Source organism: Colletes gigas, unplaced genomic scaffold, assembly GCF_013123115.1.
Source record: "Colletes gigas isolate AHSC1104 unplaced genomic scaffold, ASM1312311v1 Colletes_gigas_Sc00011, whole genome shotgun sequence".
Taxonomy (NCBI): Eukaryota; Metazoa; Arthropoda; class Insecta; order Hymenoptera; family Colletidae; genus Colletes; species Colletes gigas.
Window position 1 is genome coordinate 4,793,869 of NW_025106640.1, and position 17,156 is coordinate 4,811,024.

At 35.0% G+C, this 17,156-nt stretch overlaps 4 protein-coding genes across 9 annotated transcripts; 1 reads left to right on the top strand and 3 right to left on the bottom strand.

The window, feature by feature from the left end:
* Nucleotides 1-194: 194 nt before the first annotated feature.
* Nucleotides 195-2,637, bottom strand: LOC122398542 (translocator protein). 4 transcript variants are annotated; one of them, XM_043398524.1, is made up of 4 exons: nt 1,882-2,637; nt 1,407-1,740; nt 599-811; nt 195-524 (listed from the first exon to the last, which is right to left on the bottom strand). In XM_043398524.1, exons 2-4 carry the CDS (start codon nt 1,512-1,514, stop codon nt 330-332), a joined length of 516 nt encoding a protein of 171 aa, XP_043254459.1. In that variant the 5' UTR covers nt 1,515-1,740; nt 1,882-2,637; the 3' UTR covers nt 195-329. The 4 variants fall into 4 exon arrangements, with proteins under 4 accessions (XP_043254459.1, XP_043254458.1, XP_043254456.1 ...); XM_043398523.1 differs by having other exon boundaries at nt 1,407-1,789; XM_043398521.1 differs by having other exon boundaries at nt 1,815-2,637.
* A 225-nt stretch (nt 2,638-2,862) lies between these two features.
* LOC122398194 (transmembrane protein 120 homolog) lies at nt 2,863-5,470 on the bottom strand. Of its 2 annotated transcripts, XM_043397868.1 has the most exons (7): nt 5,336-5,470; nt 4,944-5,191; nt 4,505-4,623; nt 4,273-4,431; nt 4,104-4,196; nt 3,806-4,023; nt 2,863-3,704 (listed from the first exon to the last, which is right to left on the bottom strand). In XM_043397868.1, exons 2-7 carry the CDS (start codon nt 5,010-5,012, stop codon nt 3,295-3,297), a joined length of 1,068 nt encoding a protein of 355 aa, XP_043253803.1. In that variant the 5' UTR covers nt 5,013-5,191; nt 5,336-5,470; the 3' UTR covers nt 2,863-3,294. The 2 variants fall into 2 exon arrangements, with proteins under 2 accessions (XP_043253803.1, XP_043253804.1); XM_043397869.1 differs by lacking the exon at nt 5,336-5,470 and having other exon boundaries at nt 4,872-5,012.
* A 5,059-nt stretch (nt 5,471-10,529) lies between these two features.
* On the top strand, nt 10,530-13,121 carry LOC122398546 (cytochrome P450 315a1, mitochondrial). 2 transcript variants are annotated; one of them, XM_043398529.1, is made up of 6 exons: nt 10,530-11,535; nt 11,631-11,821; nt 11,903-12,237; nt 12,367-12,591; nt 12,690-12,902; nt 13,002-13,121. In XM_043398529.1, the coding sequence occupies exons 1-6, from the start codon at nt 11,006-11,008 to the stop codon at nt 13,113-13,115; spliced, it is 1,608 nt and encodes a 535-aa protein (XP_043254464.1). In that variant the 5' UTR covers nt 10,530-11,005; the 3' UTR covers nt 13,116-13,121. The 2 variants fall into 2 exon arrangements, with proteins under 2 accessions (XP_043254464.1, XP_043254465.1); XM_043398530.1 differs by lacking the exon at nt 13,002-13,121 and having other exon boundaries at nt 12,367-12,568; nt 12,690-12,876.
* A 41-nt stretch (nt 13,122-13,162) lies between these two features.
* Nucleotides 13,163-16,603, bottom strand: LOC122398545 (armadillo repeat-containing protein 5). The gene is made up of 6 exons (XM_043398528.1): nt 16,265-16,603; nt 15,889-16,109; nt 15,092-15,802; nt 14,847-15,022; nt 14,500-14,749; nt 13,163-14,438 (listed from the first exon to the last, which is right to left on the bottom strand). Exons 1-6 carry the CDS (start codon nt 16,517-16,519, stop codon nt 13,508-13,510), a joined length of 2,544 nt encoding a protein of 847 aa, XP_043254463.1. The 5' UTR covers nt 16,520-16,603; the 3' UTR covers nt 13,163-13,507.
* Nucleotides 16,604-17,156: the final 553 nt, after the last annotated feature.

A 17,156-nucleotide genomic window follows, 5' to 3' on the forward strand; every position in this document is an offset into this window, starting at 1 on the left:
AATGTGAATTATGATTATATATGTAATATATATATTATATAATATATGTATAATATATATATTATAAAGTATATAATATATATATATATATATATATATTGTAATGTACGTATGGTTGATTAACTAACCTTTATTTCATATCAAATAATAAAAACGTATACTAACAGCATTGTGCGTTCAATGCGAGACACATTTCTTATTAAATGCTGGTGATACAACAATTGTAAAAAAAAGAGGTAATATATGAAGCATTGTTTCATTGGGTGACATTATACACTAATGCATTTTGCTAAAAAAAACAAATATATATATATGTATGTTACAAGATATTATTCCTTTTTTTTATCTGTAATATCTTCTATCATTGGCTTGTTGTCTCTATAAATTACGTAGTTCAATGCTGCAGCTAGAGAATTCCATGCTAAATATGGAATTACCAAGTAGCCAGCAATTGGATTTACATTGTAAAATGCAATGCCCATTGCTACAGTGCTTCCCCACAATACTGCGATTTCATACAAAGCCTAAAAGTACAAGAAATGTAAGTGACTAGAATCATCATTGAATCAGGATAACATGATCATTTCTATTAAAATACCAATTTCAGGTTGTGTAATCCAAAGAACAGTGGTGACCATGACCAATTTAGTATTAAATTAGCTCCATAAATAGAAAGTGGTATTGCAGCCTCTCTGTAACTACCAGCATCTTTCCATACTAAATATGAAGAATAACCCATTGTACAATACAGAGTTGTCCATACTGGAGCAAACACCCAGTTTGGTGGTGTCCAAGTAGGCCTTTTTAAAGACTGTTGGACATCGAACAAGAAGTTGATTAATTTATTTATTAAATTAATTTCAATAAAACGTTCAAAATATTGACAATAATTTTGAGTTACAGATTTAAAAATTCAAAATGCACAAGGAATAAGTAGTTTATAGTTAAAACAAAAGGATAACACTACACGTACACTTATATGTTTTGTTCTCTTAATTCAAAAAACATTGGCACAATTATCTTATCTTATAAGCCTTTTTCTTAACATTTATCATCTCTGATGAGATTATCTAAAGATAATTATTAGTTGACAATAATTACGTTCGATCGAATAAAGCTTGATTAGTTTAATAATAAATTTTTTTAAATATTATTAAAAGTAAAACTTTCCAAATGGAAAAGAAATACGTCTCAACGTCCTAATAGAATACACCGTACTTCCTCCTAGAAACACGATAGGAATATTAAATAAATTTTAATTTTTAAAGATTCATTATATTTCGTTTTCACATTTTAGAGAATTTTAACTACAAACTACTTTGCACGTATCGTTTAAAATGTATCGACTCTGCTTCTCGTTATGCGACTAAATTTGAATTATTTTACGGATTGATCAATTTAATTACCTCATACCAGGGTTTGATATTTTTTTTGGTGATGTATCCACCGATCCAGCCACCAATATTTGGATGGAGAACAGCAATTACAAGCGGGAAATTTGTTTTTACAGGCATTTTACTTACAAAGTGAAGCTACCTTGTCTTCCTTGACAACGTACTTATCGAATGTCGATGGCAGAACGTACGCACGACAAAATACGACACTACGTGTTATAACTATGACTGACGCTTTCCAGTGATGTAACTATTTCAAAGGATGAACGCACTGGGCAGTTTTGTTCGCGTACTCGTTATCTGTACTTGAGATCATGACTAGTACAATTTGCAATGCCCGTGGCGCCTATTTAATGCAGGAGTAAAAGTTAATAAATTCCCAATCATAAAAGCCCCTGTTAAAATCATTCGTTTTGTTACCATTTATGGACAAACGTCGAAAACAATTTGCCAAGCTGAGAATTTAATACCTTTCGATGATACATACTTGCGACAATTACAGCCATTGTCTTGTGAAATTAATGCATGTATAGTTTAGTTATATAGTAAAGTAAATGTTACATACATTAGAAGATACTTGAAACATAAAAATGATTCGTTTTCATTGCGTTAGCACTTCACGTCTTTCTGGGTAATAGATTCGCAAAGAAGGGATAAGTGGAGCACATACATGTAGGTACATATGTAAATTCGATTCAAACGTTCTGCCGACTAATGCAATGCACGGCAAGGCGCAAGGTTTTCGATTGGTTGGATAAAATTGAAACATTTATATTTTACCAATCGAAATTCGTACCACCATCGGCGCTTTTTGTTCATCCATTTGTACAGTTTGGATGAACGTTGAACCGAATGTACGCAATATTAATGGGAATTTGTTATTTCATTTCAATATTAGGCGAACGGTATCACTTTTATTTACACATATAATTTAATAAATATATTTATATTACATATATTTTTGGAGCGTCATGCATATACACAATTCATAAATGACTATTATTATAGCAACAGAGTGAGTATTGAACATTCAAACGTGTGCGTGAGTACATGTTCTTCGTTTTTTTCATTAAATTATCGTAATGGAATATACATACATGTACACAAATTGAAAGCATTATTAGAATTAGAAAAAAAAAACACTGCACGCGGTTATATAAAATTAATTTTACATACAGAACTGTTTTTGTTTTACTGTCTTTAAATATAATTATGTTTCGTAACAATTAAAACTTCTTTAATTCGGTGAAATTTCGGAGAATCGAAATAGTTGTATAAATTTACTTGAGTGCAAGCAGAAGGTCAATAAAATGTCAAAAATAATATCGTATAAAATCATTTGCTAAAACTTTGAACGTAGAAATATTTTAAATCGTTAAAAATTTATAAAAATAATAAAAAGAATTAATATTTTTAAATACGTTAATAAAATCTTGAGATATGTATTCGAGATAAACAATATATTATATATGCATTGATTTTCGTATATTATATTAGTACCCACAAAAATAAGTATTAAATGATACAGCCAAAAAAGTTGAAGTGTCTTGAAATATTATGAAAGGGCATACAAAAGGGAATATCTTCAAAGAATTCGTTTCTACGTTACGACAAGCTGGTACATAATTAGTTCTATGCTCGGCGATACACGTAGAAAGACGTCGGCACGTAGAGGAAAGAATCGTTTAAGATACTTCGTCTACTTTTTGGTATGCTGTGTAATTCTCTATACTGAACTAAAATATTTAACTACTTGCTTTTTTCAGGATACTGTTAACGATGTTTACCCACAGATTTTTTTTTTTCCACGCATTCATCAATTGTGTACTCTGTACTTTATTTAATCATTTTTCATACTCGCTTAATTAAACAATTTTATTTGGTGTATACTAGTGTCCTTTCACTCACATTTTTTATTTTTAATATCTTTCTCACCGTTTACCTCTCCTTTACGCTCGGTTCTAGAAGAAAATACTCCCGGGAGATGATCTCTTACACGTTGTCTCAATTTCTGAGGAATTACCATTATGGTCGTTATTAAATTACCCAGGAACAGTACTAAAAACATGCTACTAAGGACTGGAACATGCCACGTAGCTTCTGGATGGGATGTTAATGTGTACAATACATATGCATTATATAATTGAAACAGGTATCCAACAAAAAGGAATGGCAACAAAAATGATAGTCCACGCCACATCCACGAATGAAAACCTTCGATAGTAATGTCCATATTATGTCGCTCGCCCAATGCTTTCAAGCGGTATAAAACACCGCGCTGATAACAAAATTGCAAATACTGCACTACACCTATAAATAGAAATTGTAAAATTTCAATTTTTAGCAATTAATTGTAAGAAAAATAATTCGTTTAGTATTACGAACAATTGAAATTATTTAGTGTAACTTACTAATGTATACATTGAACCACATAAATTGCTGTCGAAATGCGTACCATGGCCCTGTGTTAGGCCACACTAATAAAACACCAGATACTACGGTCGAGAGGAAATGATGAAATCTCCACCAACCTTTGATTTTTGAACCATTCACTTTCAATATACTTTCTCTTATTGTCAAGGTACAATAATACCAGACTAAAAGGAACATAAAGCTAAGTTCCAAAGTTCTGAAACATACATTGCCATGAGATGTTTTATTGGGACAATAGCTTTCTCAATTTTTAATAAAAAATAAATTACATCTTACCTGACATTAGTTACTAGATTTAATACAGATAAAATAAAGCCAATTACAGAGAGGATTAATTTAAACTTTTCGTACTCATCTTTGTACTTGAACCTAAAAAAAATAGAATAATTATTCAAACATACTTCTTATTTAGACAAAGTCGCATCAAAATCAAATTTCTACTCACTTATCGCTTTTGTTTAATATGGAAACATTAACACTGCCTAAAATAATTTGAAGGTACGTGCCATTCTGTTTTGGCAATGTTTGTTCTATTTCGTGTAATTGCTCTTCTCTTCTGGCCATATCTTTATTTAAACTTTTTCTTGCATCTCCTGCATGCAATCTAAAGTTGATTCAATGTTTCTTATTATTCAAAGAGAATAATTACAACATAATTATCAGAATCGAATACTTACTGTTTGAGGGATTTCGATATTACACCCATTCTGTACCTTTGATGAGAAATACCTTTTAAACATTTTGCTTGAAGTTCGCTTATTTCGTCTAATTTTACAAGGTACTCTTTGTTTAATACCTGTTAACATAATTAAAACACCGTTGTTGCTTAGCTTAATAATTGTATAACATTATCTGCGTTTCTCGCAATATGGAAGAAATATCCAGCAAAATAGTTGCACACAGAACGAACAGTTAAAAACATATAAAGAAAAGTTTATACGATAACATTTCGAATACATTCTTGAGCATGCAATGTATTATACCGAAAATTTGTCGAGTACCGGTTTCGAGTATCGCTGTGGATAAATAAAAAGTACACTTAACCTCGAATAAAATGATCCAACACGTTAATCACCGACAACATTAGTACCCAGGTTTAACGAAAAATTATCTTACTTCTAATTCCTTGTAATCTTTCGCTAAATCGTTCCAGTCTTTTAAACAGGACTCGACATCGGTGTCCATCGTAGCGAGAAAAAGGGATGATGGTCAAGACCTCGCTAGGAATTTAGGTACGCTACAATCTATCGTATTCCTGGGGCTGTCCAGTTTCTCGTGGATCTGGCGACAGAGTGCTCTAGAAGCCGCGTCCCGATTATCGCGATCTTCAGGGCCGACATATGATAAGAGCGTATTTCGAATATCTGTGGGGGAAACATATTTGCCCGAGATTTAAAGTAACGTATCAAATAAAGCATTAAAAATCCGACACGCGTCACGTCTATCTTCTAAATATATTAAAAAAGTGTTTCTTTCTTTCAGAACTTGAGGATCTAATGGATGCGTACCTATACAACAGCTTTGGTAAATACTAATTGATGACGAATAGAACACAAAATACATGTCAACAGTGAACACGTAACTTTACGTTCCTTTTGCTTCATCCACGAAGTCGATAAGTGATATTTCAAAACACATTATTCCACACTTATGAATTAGTAATTTGTTGCCGCAATCGCAATTAATCGTACACAAATTAGATACATTCGAGTATTTCGCAATGGCTCTGGATCTAGCGATAGTCGGGTTATACAATTTCTGCGATAACTGTTTTACGTTTCGTTCGACGTCGTTGAAATTTTACTTTTATAATTCGGGACTATTATTATACATTGCACTCGATTGTAAATTAATACAATGAATTATTGTTCTTAAAAAAAAATTTTCTAATTAAGAAATACCAGATGAAACCAAATGCTTGAAATTTGTTGCTAATTAAGGTTAGACTTTGCATCTTTGTGTAGTGCAAAGTGTAATGCTCATTGATCCAAAGTTACATGTACGTGAACTTGCGCTTCGGACAGTTTCGGGAATTTGAGAAAGAAGGCGAATACAAGGCTTTCCTTCTCGTTCCCGAAGCGGTTGAAATCCAATTTGCGTCAACAATTTGCGTCTTCGGGTCTTCAGTCGCAGCAACCTCCTCGTGGTGAGACCTGGTAATCGGTGTTACCCGCGACGAAAGTATTCTAGATACCTTCCTCCCGGGATAGGCCGAGCTAATGGCTGCGAATTTAAAATAGTACCTTTAAATATCAGATAAAATTGTTAATAATAGCAACTCTGTATATCATGTAAGATATTTCGAGAGCGAGAAGGAAAGGCTCACGTTTACGTTCTCTCTCGAATTCCCGAAGCTATTCGAAGCACAGCTCACGTATACATGGATGTGAATCAGTGTATGTAAATGGAAGGGCACCGGTTTGCCGTGTGGTGCACTGTGAGTATATTTAATGCGACCTGAAGTTGCAATGAATTTCGGTGTTCAATCAGCACAAAATTCGATGATAACAAACGGAATTAAATATAGCTTAACACTTGTGTCAATAATCAAGGTACCTGGGTATCCAAAACGCTTTGTTCGAATAAATCAAATATGAAATAATGATTTTGCTAAAGTCGATGATTCGCACGTAGACGTGTTAACCTCGAAACTTAACACTAACGATCGACTTTGATTATCTTACATTATATAAGCATAAACTATAAAAAGCTATCTGGTAGTTGACGAACGAAAAATACGTTCTAAACGATTAGCATCGGAACAGGACACGTGTACTATCTTCGTGTTCAGAAGCGTGAGTTTCCCTTGACATTCAAATCTTGCAGCGTTCGCTACTGTACCATTACGACCTCGTTCCAATTCCAAGTTCCCCGCGATCAACGATTTCTCAAATCGAGGCGCACTTGTTTCGTTCTCTCTAGTTATTCACATTTACGCTGACGTGAACCGATCGCGTTACAGAACGCGCAAACTATCATAGAATCTTTCCGCTTCCGAGGAGCACAATACAGCCCGCAATTTAACGCTGCGTCCTGTCGCAACGCGTTGAATACGCGAATTTTTTTACGGTCGTTGACCAGAGAGAGAGAGAGAGAGAGAGCTTCCGCCGAACCACAGAGACATGCTTTGCAGTCTCTGGTAAACAAGTTGCTTTATATTCAACCCATCGTACTCCATTTCACGATTTTTTTAGCGACGATCCCTTGACCTCACGATACACAATGCGCTCGGCAGAGACAAATTTTATTTATAAATAACGAATAAACGTTTTCGATTGCGATCCGTTTAATCGCATTATTGTATTTACTAACTCCCACGATAACATTGCAGACGTTTTTCCGTTTTAATAAGTTCAATTACCGCGACAAGTATCGCAATTTTATTCAAATTTTACAACTACCACGTCTTTATTTTGTAGCGTTCGAAGGGCCAAGAACAATAAAAACTTTTGAGCGAATTGCGAAAAGTATTAACGAAATTAACAAAAATTGAAGAGAACGAGACAAAGATAGTTGAGAAACACTGGCCTAGAGGTTAAGATTTCGATCCCTTGTGTTGAGAAATTCTTCGTGTATCGTTCGTTTATGATAAGGAATGGCACAGTCAGAGATGTATGAAAAAAAAAGTTTCAGCTTCTGGCAACAACGTGGAAAGTATTTTATTTTTTTATCATGAATAATTTGATATACATAATTATACAGGGTGTTCAGCCACCCCTGGGAAAAATTTTAATGGGAAATTCTAGAGGCTAAAATAAGACGAAAATAAAAAAAACCAATTTGTTGATGGAGGCTTCGTTAAAAAGTTATTAACGTTTAAAGTTCCGCCAGTACTGAATTTTTTTCTAGAAAGTGGGTAGAATTTCGGGGGTATGTCTAATGACCAAAAATAATCGTAATTGACCCCCGCAACCGAAAATAATTTTTCCAGAACGATTTGAAATTTTTTAATTTTGTCGAAAAATTTCACACATTCTCGAATTTTTTTCTCGAAAGTGGGTAGGATTTCGGGAGCATGTCTAATGACCAAAAATAATCGTAATTGACCCCCGCAACCGAAAATAATTTTTCCAGAACGATTTGAAATTTTTTAATTTTGTCGAAAAATTTCACACATTCTCGAATTTTTTTCTCGAAAGTGGGTAGGATTTGGAGGGTATGTCTAATGACCAAAAATTATTGTAATTGACCCCCGCAACCGAAAATAATTTTTCCAGAACGATTTGAAATTTTTTAATTTTGTCGAAAAATTTCACACATTCTCGAATTTTTTTCTCGAAAGTGGGTAGGATTTGGAGGGTATGTCTAATGACCAAAAATGATTGTAATTGACCCCCGCAACCGAAAATAATTTTTCCAGAACGATTTGAAATTTTTTAATTTTGTCGAAAAATTTCACACATTCTCGAATTTTTTTCTCGAAAGGAGGTAGGATTTCGGGGGTATATTTAATGACCAAAAGTGCTTGTAATTGACCCCTGTAACTGAATATAATTTTTTCAGAACGATTTGAAATTGTTTAATTTTCCATTAAAATTTTTCCCAGGGGTGGCCGAACACCCTGTATATAGGTAGTTACGAAAATAAACTTAAGCAGATATCTCTCGTCTCCGATGAGAATGGTACAACACGATAAATATTCATTTTTCCGTGCAAGCATTTTGTTCGGTACACAAGTTTTATTTACTCGTTAATATTTGAATAAATCTTTATTCAACTTAAAAATACGATATACCGGGTTTTATCGACTGTTCTATTTTTCAAAGTAAACCGTGTCTAGTACGTTATTCAAAATCAGATTTATCCCTGACCGGAGTATCAGCTGCATTATTTATAAACGCTATCGGGTTGTTCAAAGTCTTCTGTTCACATTCAACTTTGCAAGTAGAGTATCTCGTCCTTTTATCTACGCAAATTGCAACTGTTTGTGTTTCAAAGAAAGGCTTTTTAGGATTGGTAAATAGGACTGAGATACCGGGAGATGTTTACCAGCAGCAGCACGCACAAAAGAATCGTTTATAATTTTTTTTATGGAGATGCTTCTTGCATATTTTTCTCAGAGTGTGGTGAATATTGTTTACGTCGCCGCAGCGATACAGGTGGAATCCAAAGAATTAAATGATAAAAAAACAAATCAAATATCGATAATCGTATATGAAACAGTCAACAGAAACGGGTAAAGAAAAGTTAAATTTACCGCCTGATTTCCATTTTCAACAAAACTGTGGCTCCAGATACATCGCGCGGAATATTTGAAAACATTGCCACAGAGTTCTGCGTTAAACTATAACAACAGAGGATAACTTTTGAAAGAATGGAATAACATTAACATGGGCTACAAGATACAAACGAAACGTATTCTCCATAAAGTAATTACATCGTTATTATTGTTGTAAAACACGTTTTTTCAAATTTTATCTTATCTATTCTATTTTTGTATATGGATAAGATATTGCGAGTAAATATCCGTACAGACAAGGATATATAAGAATAATTATTTCAGTAATTACAAATGTCTCTATACCGAATTACATATTGCGCGGATACTTTCGTCCACAGTTATATGTATATTACGAATATCCTGTTGTGGTTGTAAAAACAGGTATAACGCGCGTAAAATTGTCAGTCTCAGGATCGTCTTCGTGTTCAAACGACGTTTTATACACCTCGTAATACTTTATTCCTGGAATCTCTGGTGTGGTCCCCACCACGGTGTAAGAAGTTTCAGATGGAGATTTAAATATCTTCGAAACTGTTAAACAGTGTGCAGTGGTCGACGCTTTAGTCCCGGGATACCCACGATCAGACCGTGAGAAAGTATCAGTGCTCGCCGACAATTAAACAGCTGAGCGACGCGTTTCGCGCGGTTCGAGTAATCCTTGCGATTCGATGATTTAGTGTATTTGTCGCCGAGGCGTTGATACCACGGTGCGCTGTTTTTCACGATTCCTTAACGATATACGATATTTTTAAACGCATTCGCAGCGGCTGCAACAAAGATAACGATCACGCTATAGTATCGATAATTTGCGTTTCAAAGGATTTTGTGTACACGAAGAGGATCGATGCAAAGAGTGCAGTGAATACGAATAGTGCACGATGGTTAAATTATCGATCGTCTAAGGACGTTATTACAAATTCCCTTAACACGTTTATTTTTTATTATTTATGCTCTTAACTCGATACCTTTGTTTCGATCGATCTATTCAAAAATTTTTACCGAGAGCACAATCTCAGACACCCATTCGTTTTCTGTATAATGTTACTCGGATTCGAATGCTGTATCATACATATATGCATGCCGCGGCTGTCAACGTGTCGATCGTTATCATTACAATTGCCGTATACCATTTGTAATTCGCTTACAGCGCTGGCGAATAGGTACACGAATGTACAAAGCAAGATAGAGAACGTAAGGAAATTTTCGTGTCGAATTTGACACAAGGTGCATCGTAATTATGTTAATTGCGACGGCACTGTAATCGGTAGAAAATAAGAACGCAGTGAATCAAGAAGCGAAGGAATCCTCGGTGGAAGAAAGTGGAAATCTCCAGCGGAGGGGTAAACGGCTTCTAGATAACGGCATAGTAAACGGTATTCGATCATTCTCACGTGTAAACCGTCCTGCAATCAGCGTATAACTCGAACCGTGATTTTCAGTGAATTTCAGAATTCGTATAATTCGATACTTCCTAAGACTCGTTGTTACGAAGTAATTTCGGTACATGGACAATTTCAAAATGGTTGTCATTTAACACACCGAAGGGACAGTTGTATCTGAAACACATTGTATCTGGTACATTGTATTTTAAAACGTTTAAATGCAATGTGCTATATCGTATTATTTAAATCATACAGGCACGAATTATCCAGGCTGCTTATCCTCGAAACTGTCACCAGCTCTGTCATCGGTCTCCAGTGTGTGGTTGCCAAGCATGGCGGGAGGGAATAAAAACAGAAAGTTCCCGCGAGGATCGCAACGATTTCGCTTCGAATGAAGTCACGTTCATCTTCTGAATAAGAAAAAACGATACGTACGCAAATAGAAGTTTCGAATTCAACACGTGCGGTCGATGTAAGACAACCCGTCAGCCGCCCGAATCGACGCTATCGCCTCGATCGTTCGTGCTGATCGAAAGTAGGTAAAACAGACCCAACTGTCAATCGCGTGCACAAAGATGAACGTAGCGCGAAACGTTTTAAATACCATTAAATCGAACGGTCACTGCAACAACGTCACGTCGTTGAACTGTCACGTGTTCGGTTGCGGTTATGCAGGCGCGTCAAGTTCACCGAGAATCGATGATCTGCCCGATATCTCGAAATCGCCCGACGGTGCATCTCGATCGAAGATAGAGACCAGCGAGATATCGAACGACAGAAATTACGGCACGGCGGCGACAGCAACGAACGGAAGTATAGCACAGGAAGCGCCGAAACCGCGCGGGCTTCCTGTCATCGGGACGCTTTTCTCGTTTCTGTTTTCCGGCGGCGTGAAACAACAGCACGAATATGTGAACAGAAGGCACAAGGAACTGGGCCCGGTTTACAGGGAACGGATCGGACCAATCACGGCGGTGTTCGTCAATTCACCCCATGAATTTCGTAGAATATTCCGGCTAGAGGGATCGACGCCCAAACACTTTCTACCGGAAGCTTGGACCCTTTACAACGAAATACGGAAGTGTCGACGCGGTTTATTTTTCATGTAAATAATTTTCAAGTATTTATTAATAGCTAATAGAAATTGCTGTCATATATTAAAAGCATCTGCATTTTGACTACATTCTTACGTTCGAACAGGAACGGAGAGGAATGGATTCATTTTCGTAAAATATTAAATAAAGTGATGTTGGTACCGGATGCGATGAATTTAATAGCCGAGCCGTGTCACGAGGTTGCTAAGGGTCTTCGATTGAAATGGCAGAAACAAATCAAGACCGACGTCATTATATCGAACTTACAGGTTCAACTTTATCAATGGTCTATCGAGGGTAAAAATAAATTATACCTCGAAATTGTTCGCTAACGAACTGTAAAACGTAGAAAAATGAGAAATGATTTTTAATCGACAGCAATGATGGCCGCTTTGATGGGTCCTTCCTGGTGTTTGTATAAGCAACAATTATCACGGGACTTTGAAAGATTAGCGAAAATATTACACAAAATATTCGAATATTCGGCTAAATTATCCATAATGCCAGCTAAAATAGCGATGAATTTACGATTACCAGTTTGGACGAAATTCATTACGTGTACCGATACAGCTTTCGAAATCGTTCGTGTTCTGGTACCGGAAATGATTCGATTAGGCGGCGATGGTTTGTTGAAGAAGATGATCGACGAAGGAATTCAGGAGGAGAACGCAATTTGCATCGTCACTGATTTTATCTTAGCAGCTGGCGATACGGTACGGGATACGAAAAATGACGATTAATTTAATTAATGATGCTCGGAACAATTAACGGTCGACTTAATCGTTTAATTAATTGATCAATTAGTTAAGAATAATTAATCGATTATTAATTCTGGATTATAGACGGCGACCACTTTGCAATGGATATTGTTGCTGATATGTAATCACCCCGAGAGACAAGAAGAATTGTTTCGACATCTGAAGAAGGTTCCACAGTATGAATTGCCGCGCGATCCCCTGTTGAAAAGCATAATCAAAGAATCGCTGAGACTATATCCTATTGCTCCATTTATCTCACGATATTTGCCGGAAGACAGCGTGATCGGTAATTACTTTGTGCAAAAAGGGGTAAATGAACTTGTTACTACGCTATTCGGAATAAGCATATCGTATAAATAGAAAAAAAAAAAAATCATATTAATAAGTTGTGCAACTTTGTGTTGTAGGAGTTGCTCGTGCTATCAATTTATTCGAGCGGTCGTGACACAGCAAATTTTTCACGACCAAATGAGTTCCTACCGGAAAGGTGGTTCAGAACGGAAAAAGGCACTTACCAAGGTGTATTGAACCCACACGCGAGCCTGCCGTTTGCTTTCGGAGCAAGAAGTTGCATAGGACGAAAACTCGCAGAAATACAGATATCGCTCGCCTTGACAGAGGTACAAACAACTTTAACAAGGGATACATTAATTATTAATATATTTTAATGCAAGATATTCTAACTAATCGCCGATACATTTTTATATAAAATGTTCTAGCTGGTCAAATCGTTCAAGATAGAATGTGTAAATAAAGATCGGGTGAAACTAATTTTGCACATGATTTCCGTCCCGTCGGAGTCGTTGAAGTTGAAATTAACTCGAAGAGAATAAACGGGACAAAATAGAACACGAAAGGGAACACTGACAGGAAAGTAAATATTTTATTCGTATTATTTCTATTGTTCCTTCGATTGTTACTATATTTTACTCGTATACATTTAAAACGAACAAATTAATTACAAATACTTTCGCCACGGTATACGCAATAATTAGTGTTTTAATATATATTTTTTTAATCAAATTACACCTATAAAATGTATAATTATCAATATACATCAATTCCATATTTTAAAATATATTCACAATAAGTATAATAGGAATACATAATGAATAAAAGGTTTTATAATAAAAGAGTCTTATTAAGTGTCTCCCATGTAAGAATGTGGGTTATACGATCAAATATTCATCTATATCGCTACTATTAATATCACAACTATATCGGATTAATTTATTGTTAACAAAACGTTGTTAATGATTGCTCTTATGTCGTTTAAAAATTCATGGAAACTTTCATTGGTAGAAAAGTTATGAAATGCTTGCACTCTTTCAGACTGTGTCATTGGAGCTTTAAGAAAGCTCTCTACGCAGCAAGACTTAAATTCGTGGCAAGAGTTTATTCTCGCCCAGTTCCACGCTCTAACGTAATTTGTATAGTTCAGCTTCGAGAGCAAGGTTTTCGTTAGGATGTCCGATATATCGTCCATAAGAAACTTGTCAGCTAATAACGCGGCATCTAATAATAATTCAATGGTCGTATTTTCTAAACTCGCTCCATTGATAACTAACAGTAACGTGTTCAGGCTCTCCTTCGACGTGTTTCGTAGTTTGACACGTTTTTTGCCAGATTCTGAAAAGTTTCCTTCAAGCATGGCGGAAAATGCATCAGACTTTTGGCACAACGTGTGCCTACAAGCATCTATGGTTGTGCCATCGTCCAATTCGAATGTGACCGTCGTAAGTTTCGGATGGCTATCGTACACTCTTGGAAAATCAGTCGAGGTGATGTGTGAAATTTGAAGCTTATCTATAAAACCCGACTGCACCTGCAAAGTGTCCGCCAGTCGACAGATCGACCAAATAGCCTGCTCGTGAAGGTTATGTTGCCGATCGGAAAGCACGCGAAATATTAACGGTATACCACCGTAATCGTTCAACAGATATACCAGATTGTCCTGAGATTTAATCAAGAATGGTATCGAAATTGCAATTACTAATTTATGAGTTTCTTCTCCATAAAGTAGTATAGATTTAAGTTCCCTTATTGCTCCTTGTGCTAGCGTGCATAAATGCCTTGTGTACTGTTCCGAATCATATAACGTTTGCGCTACGAAAATGAAGCCCTGCTTTAACAACGGCATTAAATATGCTCTATTCCTGTACAAAAAGATTTAAATTAATACAAATTTCATTTCTACAATGAGTTTGTTTCACTTACCTTGTAATTTTAACTAGAATTTTAGGCGCCTCTGGATCTTTGACGTATTTAATGTAATTTGATAGAGCTTCGATAGTTGTACGATCGGCCAGTCTATCGATCGGCCGATTCGACTGACTTAATCGACTTAACAATACTAGTGTCCACACGCAAGTGTACGATTTACAACCATGCTCCCAGTTTTGGACTTCTTTTACATCTACAGTTACTGATTTATAACTTTTTAGCGATTCTACCTCTTCTTGAGGTTCTAGAAAAAAAGTAAAATTTATGAACAAAACGAATAAGAAGAATAACTTTTGTACGTTTTAAAATTTTACGAAAATTATGCATGTAGTTTAATATACCGTCTTCGTTTTCCATAAATTCTGTATCGCTACAAATTGGACTGTAATTGCCTTCCGCATTCTCATCATTTTCTGTAGAATCATAAAAAGGTAAAGGTGGTGTACTAGGAGGTGAACTGGAAACGCTGGTAGCACTACCCGGACTCCAATCATCGCGATAGTAATCGGAACTAAATCTGTAAAATAGAAATAGTCTCATCCATGTTTTTTGCAACATTAAATTTAAAATAATTTGATGAACATACCGTCCGTAATTAATTTTATTGTATTTAAATTCCGTTTGTCTGTTAGGAGGTGAATCATTCCCCCTCTTTTTAGAGGCAACAATTTCTTCATTCCTTATTTGAGTTACCATTCTTCTTAACCTGAATACTAGAACATCGAGTAAACCATGTTTCACCAATATTGCAATGCTTGGACCATCATAAACAAATTGTGCAAGAGCATGTAATATCGTGTCATGAAATCTTTCACTTTCTTGTAATAAAGATAACATTAATTCTAAACCAGATCCCATCCTAATTCTTGCACGATTAATAGCTTCTCGACAAAGTAGACATAAACTGACTAATATTTCTGTACACCGTTTCGAGCGATCGTTAATGAGTGTAATACAAGTTTCAACAGCACCAAGATTTCCCAAAATAGGACGACATACTGCTATATGGCAAAGAAGATACAAACACTTAGCAGCCATCTTATTATTTTTATCACAACATTGTATAATGCATTTATAGCCTTGTGTATCTTTTTCTCCTCGTATTTGTTGCCCTACTCGAAGATCAAGCGTGACCAAAAAAGCACACAGTGCTTTTAAACAAGTTTCTACTAATTCTACATATTTTGAGTCTGTTTCTGATTTTTCCTTTGCTCTTACCAGCAAACACGTAATTCTAAATATAACTTCCGATTCTATAATTTTTTCTCTACTACTCTCATGCATACTCCAAATATTTCTGTAAAAGAAACTTGTAAATTAGTAAACAATATTCTGCAGTACATAAGTATTGTTGGTATACAAATAATTATTATTTTTAAATACCTTATGGCTCTAACACCCATTAAATAGGTTTGCATATTTAAATCTAATTGTAAAAGATTAACTAAAGCTTCGATTGCACCAGCTTGGCATAATGATTTAGCATGCCAATCGCATTCAGATAAATTTCCAATTAATCTACACGCACGGCAGTGTATAGTATTTTCTAATTTAATATGTTTTATTATAGAAACTACATTATTTGCTATTTTAGAACCTCTGACCTAGAATACAATACATGTAATATTACTGTGAATTAACACTGCATAATTATAAGTGAATAATGTTTATACAAAAATTGCTCTATCTCCATCCAACTGAACCAGTCGAAGGATATCAACAGATTTAAAATATGTAGAAACATTATGTGCATTTATACCTTTTGCCTTGCATCTGAAGTCATACATGCATTTGCTAAAATACTCAGAGTAATGTTTAATATTTTCAAATTATGAAAACGAAGTAAATTTACTAAGATGCCCATTCCTCCATCTTTTGCGAATTGCTTCCAGCATTTTGGTTCATTTTTTAACCGTTCTAAACACGATGAAATTCCCTCTTTGGATTCTGATTTCAAATGTTTCATTAATTCGTGCAATATCAGATACTCCTTTTTCTCAACTACAGTTGACATTTCTTTAAATAAATAAAGAAATTAACGAAAATTCGTTAGTCTTTTAATCGAAACAACCAATTGCGTTGCCAACGAAATTGACAGCTACACCTGTACGCAGGGTTGCCAGATTGTCAGATTTATCAGAAGCCAGGTAGTACAAAAAACAAAGCCAAAAAAAAGCCAAACCATAAACTAAGTAATTATATAGATGAAGTGCAGTGTATAAAGGAGGAGCTACAAATCGGTTATTTAAGACAATAAGTTACATAAAGGACACTATTTCATTGCAATTGAATGCAGGAATACTGTTTACAATCTTGTTAAATAGATATAACTAAAAACTAACAAACGACAATCGACTTTAGTAGGTACTAGCAATGTTGAACGAAAAATAACAACATTACGAGAATCCGATTTGGCACTAGGTAGAAAGAATACGTATAATTGAGTGTCTTTGTCTATTAAAATGGCAACCCTGTCTGTACAGTAACGTATAAAAATAATTTAGAAAGAAAAGTAGTTTAATTGATAGTCTCTCACAATTGAAATATATATTACTGTTCATTGTATAGCATATCCTATAATAGTTTCGCGTTTAAATTCATAATCGTGTATATATAATTAATAAATTATTTTGTACAATTATTTTTTAAAT

Coding starts and splice junctions, on each gene's coding strand:
- LOC122398545 (XM_043398528.1), bottom strand. CDS start 16,519: ATGTCAACTGTAGTTGAGAAAAAGGAGTATCTGATATTGCACGAATTA. Junction 15,803..15,888: donor ATGGGTGTTAGAGCCATAAG/GTATTTAAAAAT, acceptor TTTCTTTTACAG/AAATATTTGGAGTATGCATG. Junction 14,750..14,846: donor ATTTATGGAAAACGAAGACG/GTATATTAAACT, acceptor CTTTTTTTCTAG/AACCTCAAGAAGAGGTAGAA.
- LOC122398546 (XM_043398529.1), top strand. CDS start 11,006: ATGAACGTAGCGCGAAACGTTTTAAATACCATTAAATCGAACGGTCAC. Junction 11,536..11,630: donor CGACGCGGTTTATTTTTCAT/GTAAATAATTTT, acceptor ACGTTCGAACAG/GAACGGAGAGGAATGGATTC. Junction 12,592..12,689: donor ATTACTTTGTGCAAAAAGGG/GTAAATGAACTT, acceptor TTTGTGTTGTAG/GAGTTGCTCGTGCTATCAAT.
- LOC122398194 (XM_043397868.1), bottom strand. CDS start 5,012: ATGGACACCGATGTCGAGTCCTGTTTAAAAGACTGGAACGATTTAGCG. Junction 4,624..4,943: donor AAGATTACAAGGAATTAGAA/GTAAGATAATTT, acceptor TTATGTTAACAG/GTATTAAACAAAGAGTACCT. Junction 4,024..4,103: donor AATCTAGTAACTAATGTCAG/GTAAGATGTAAT, acceptor TGTATGTTTCAG/AACTTTGGAACTTAGCTTTA.
- LOC122398542 (XM_043398524.1), bottom strand. CDS start 1,514: ATGCCTGTAAAAACAAATTTCCCGCTTGTAATTGCTGTTCTCCATCCA. Junction 812..1,406: donor ATATCAAACCCTGGTATGAG/GTAATTAAATTG, acceptor GATGTCCAACAG/TCTTTAAAAAGGCCTACTTG. Junction 525..598: donor GATTACACAACCTGAAATTG/GTATTTTAATAG, acceptor TTGTACTTTTAG/GCTTTGTATGAAATCGCAGT.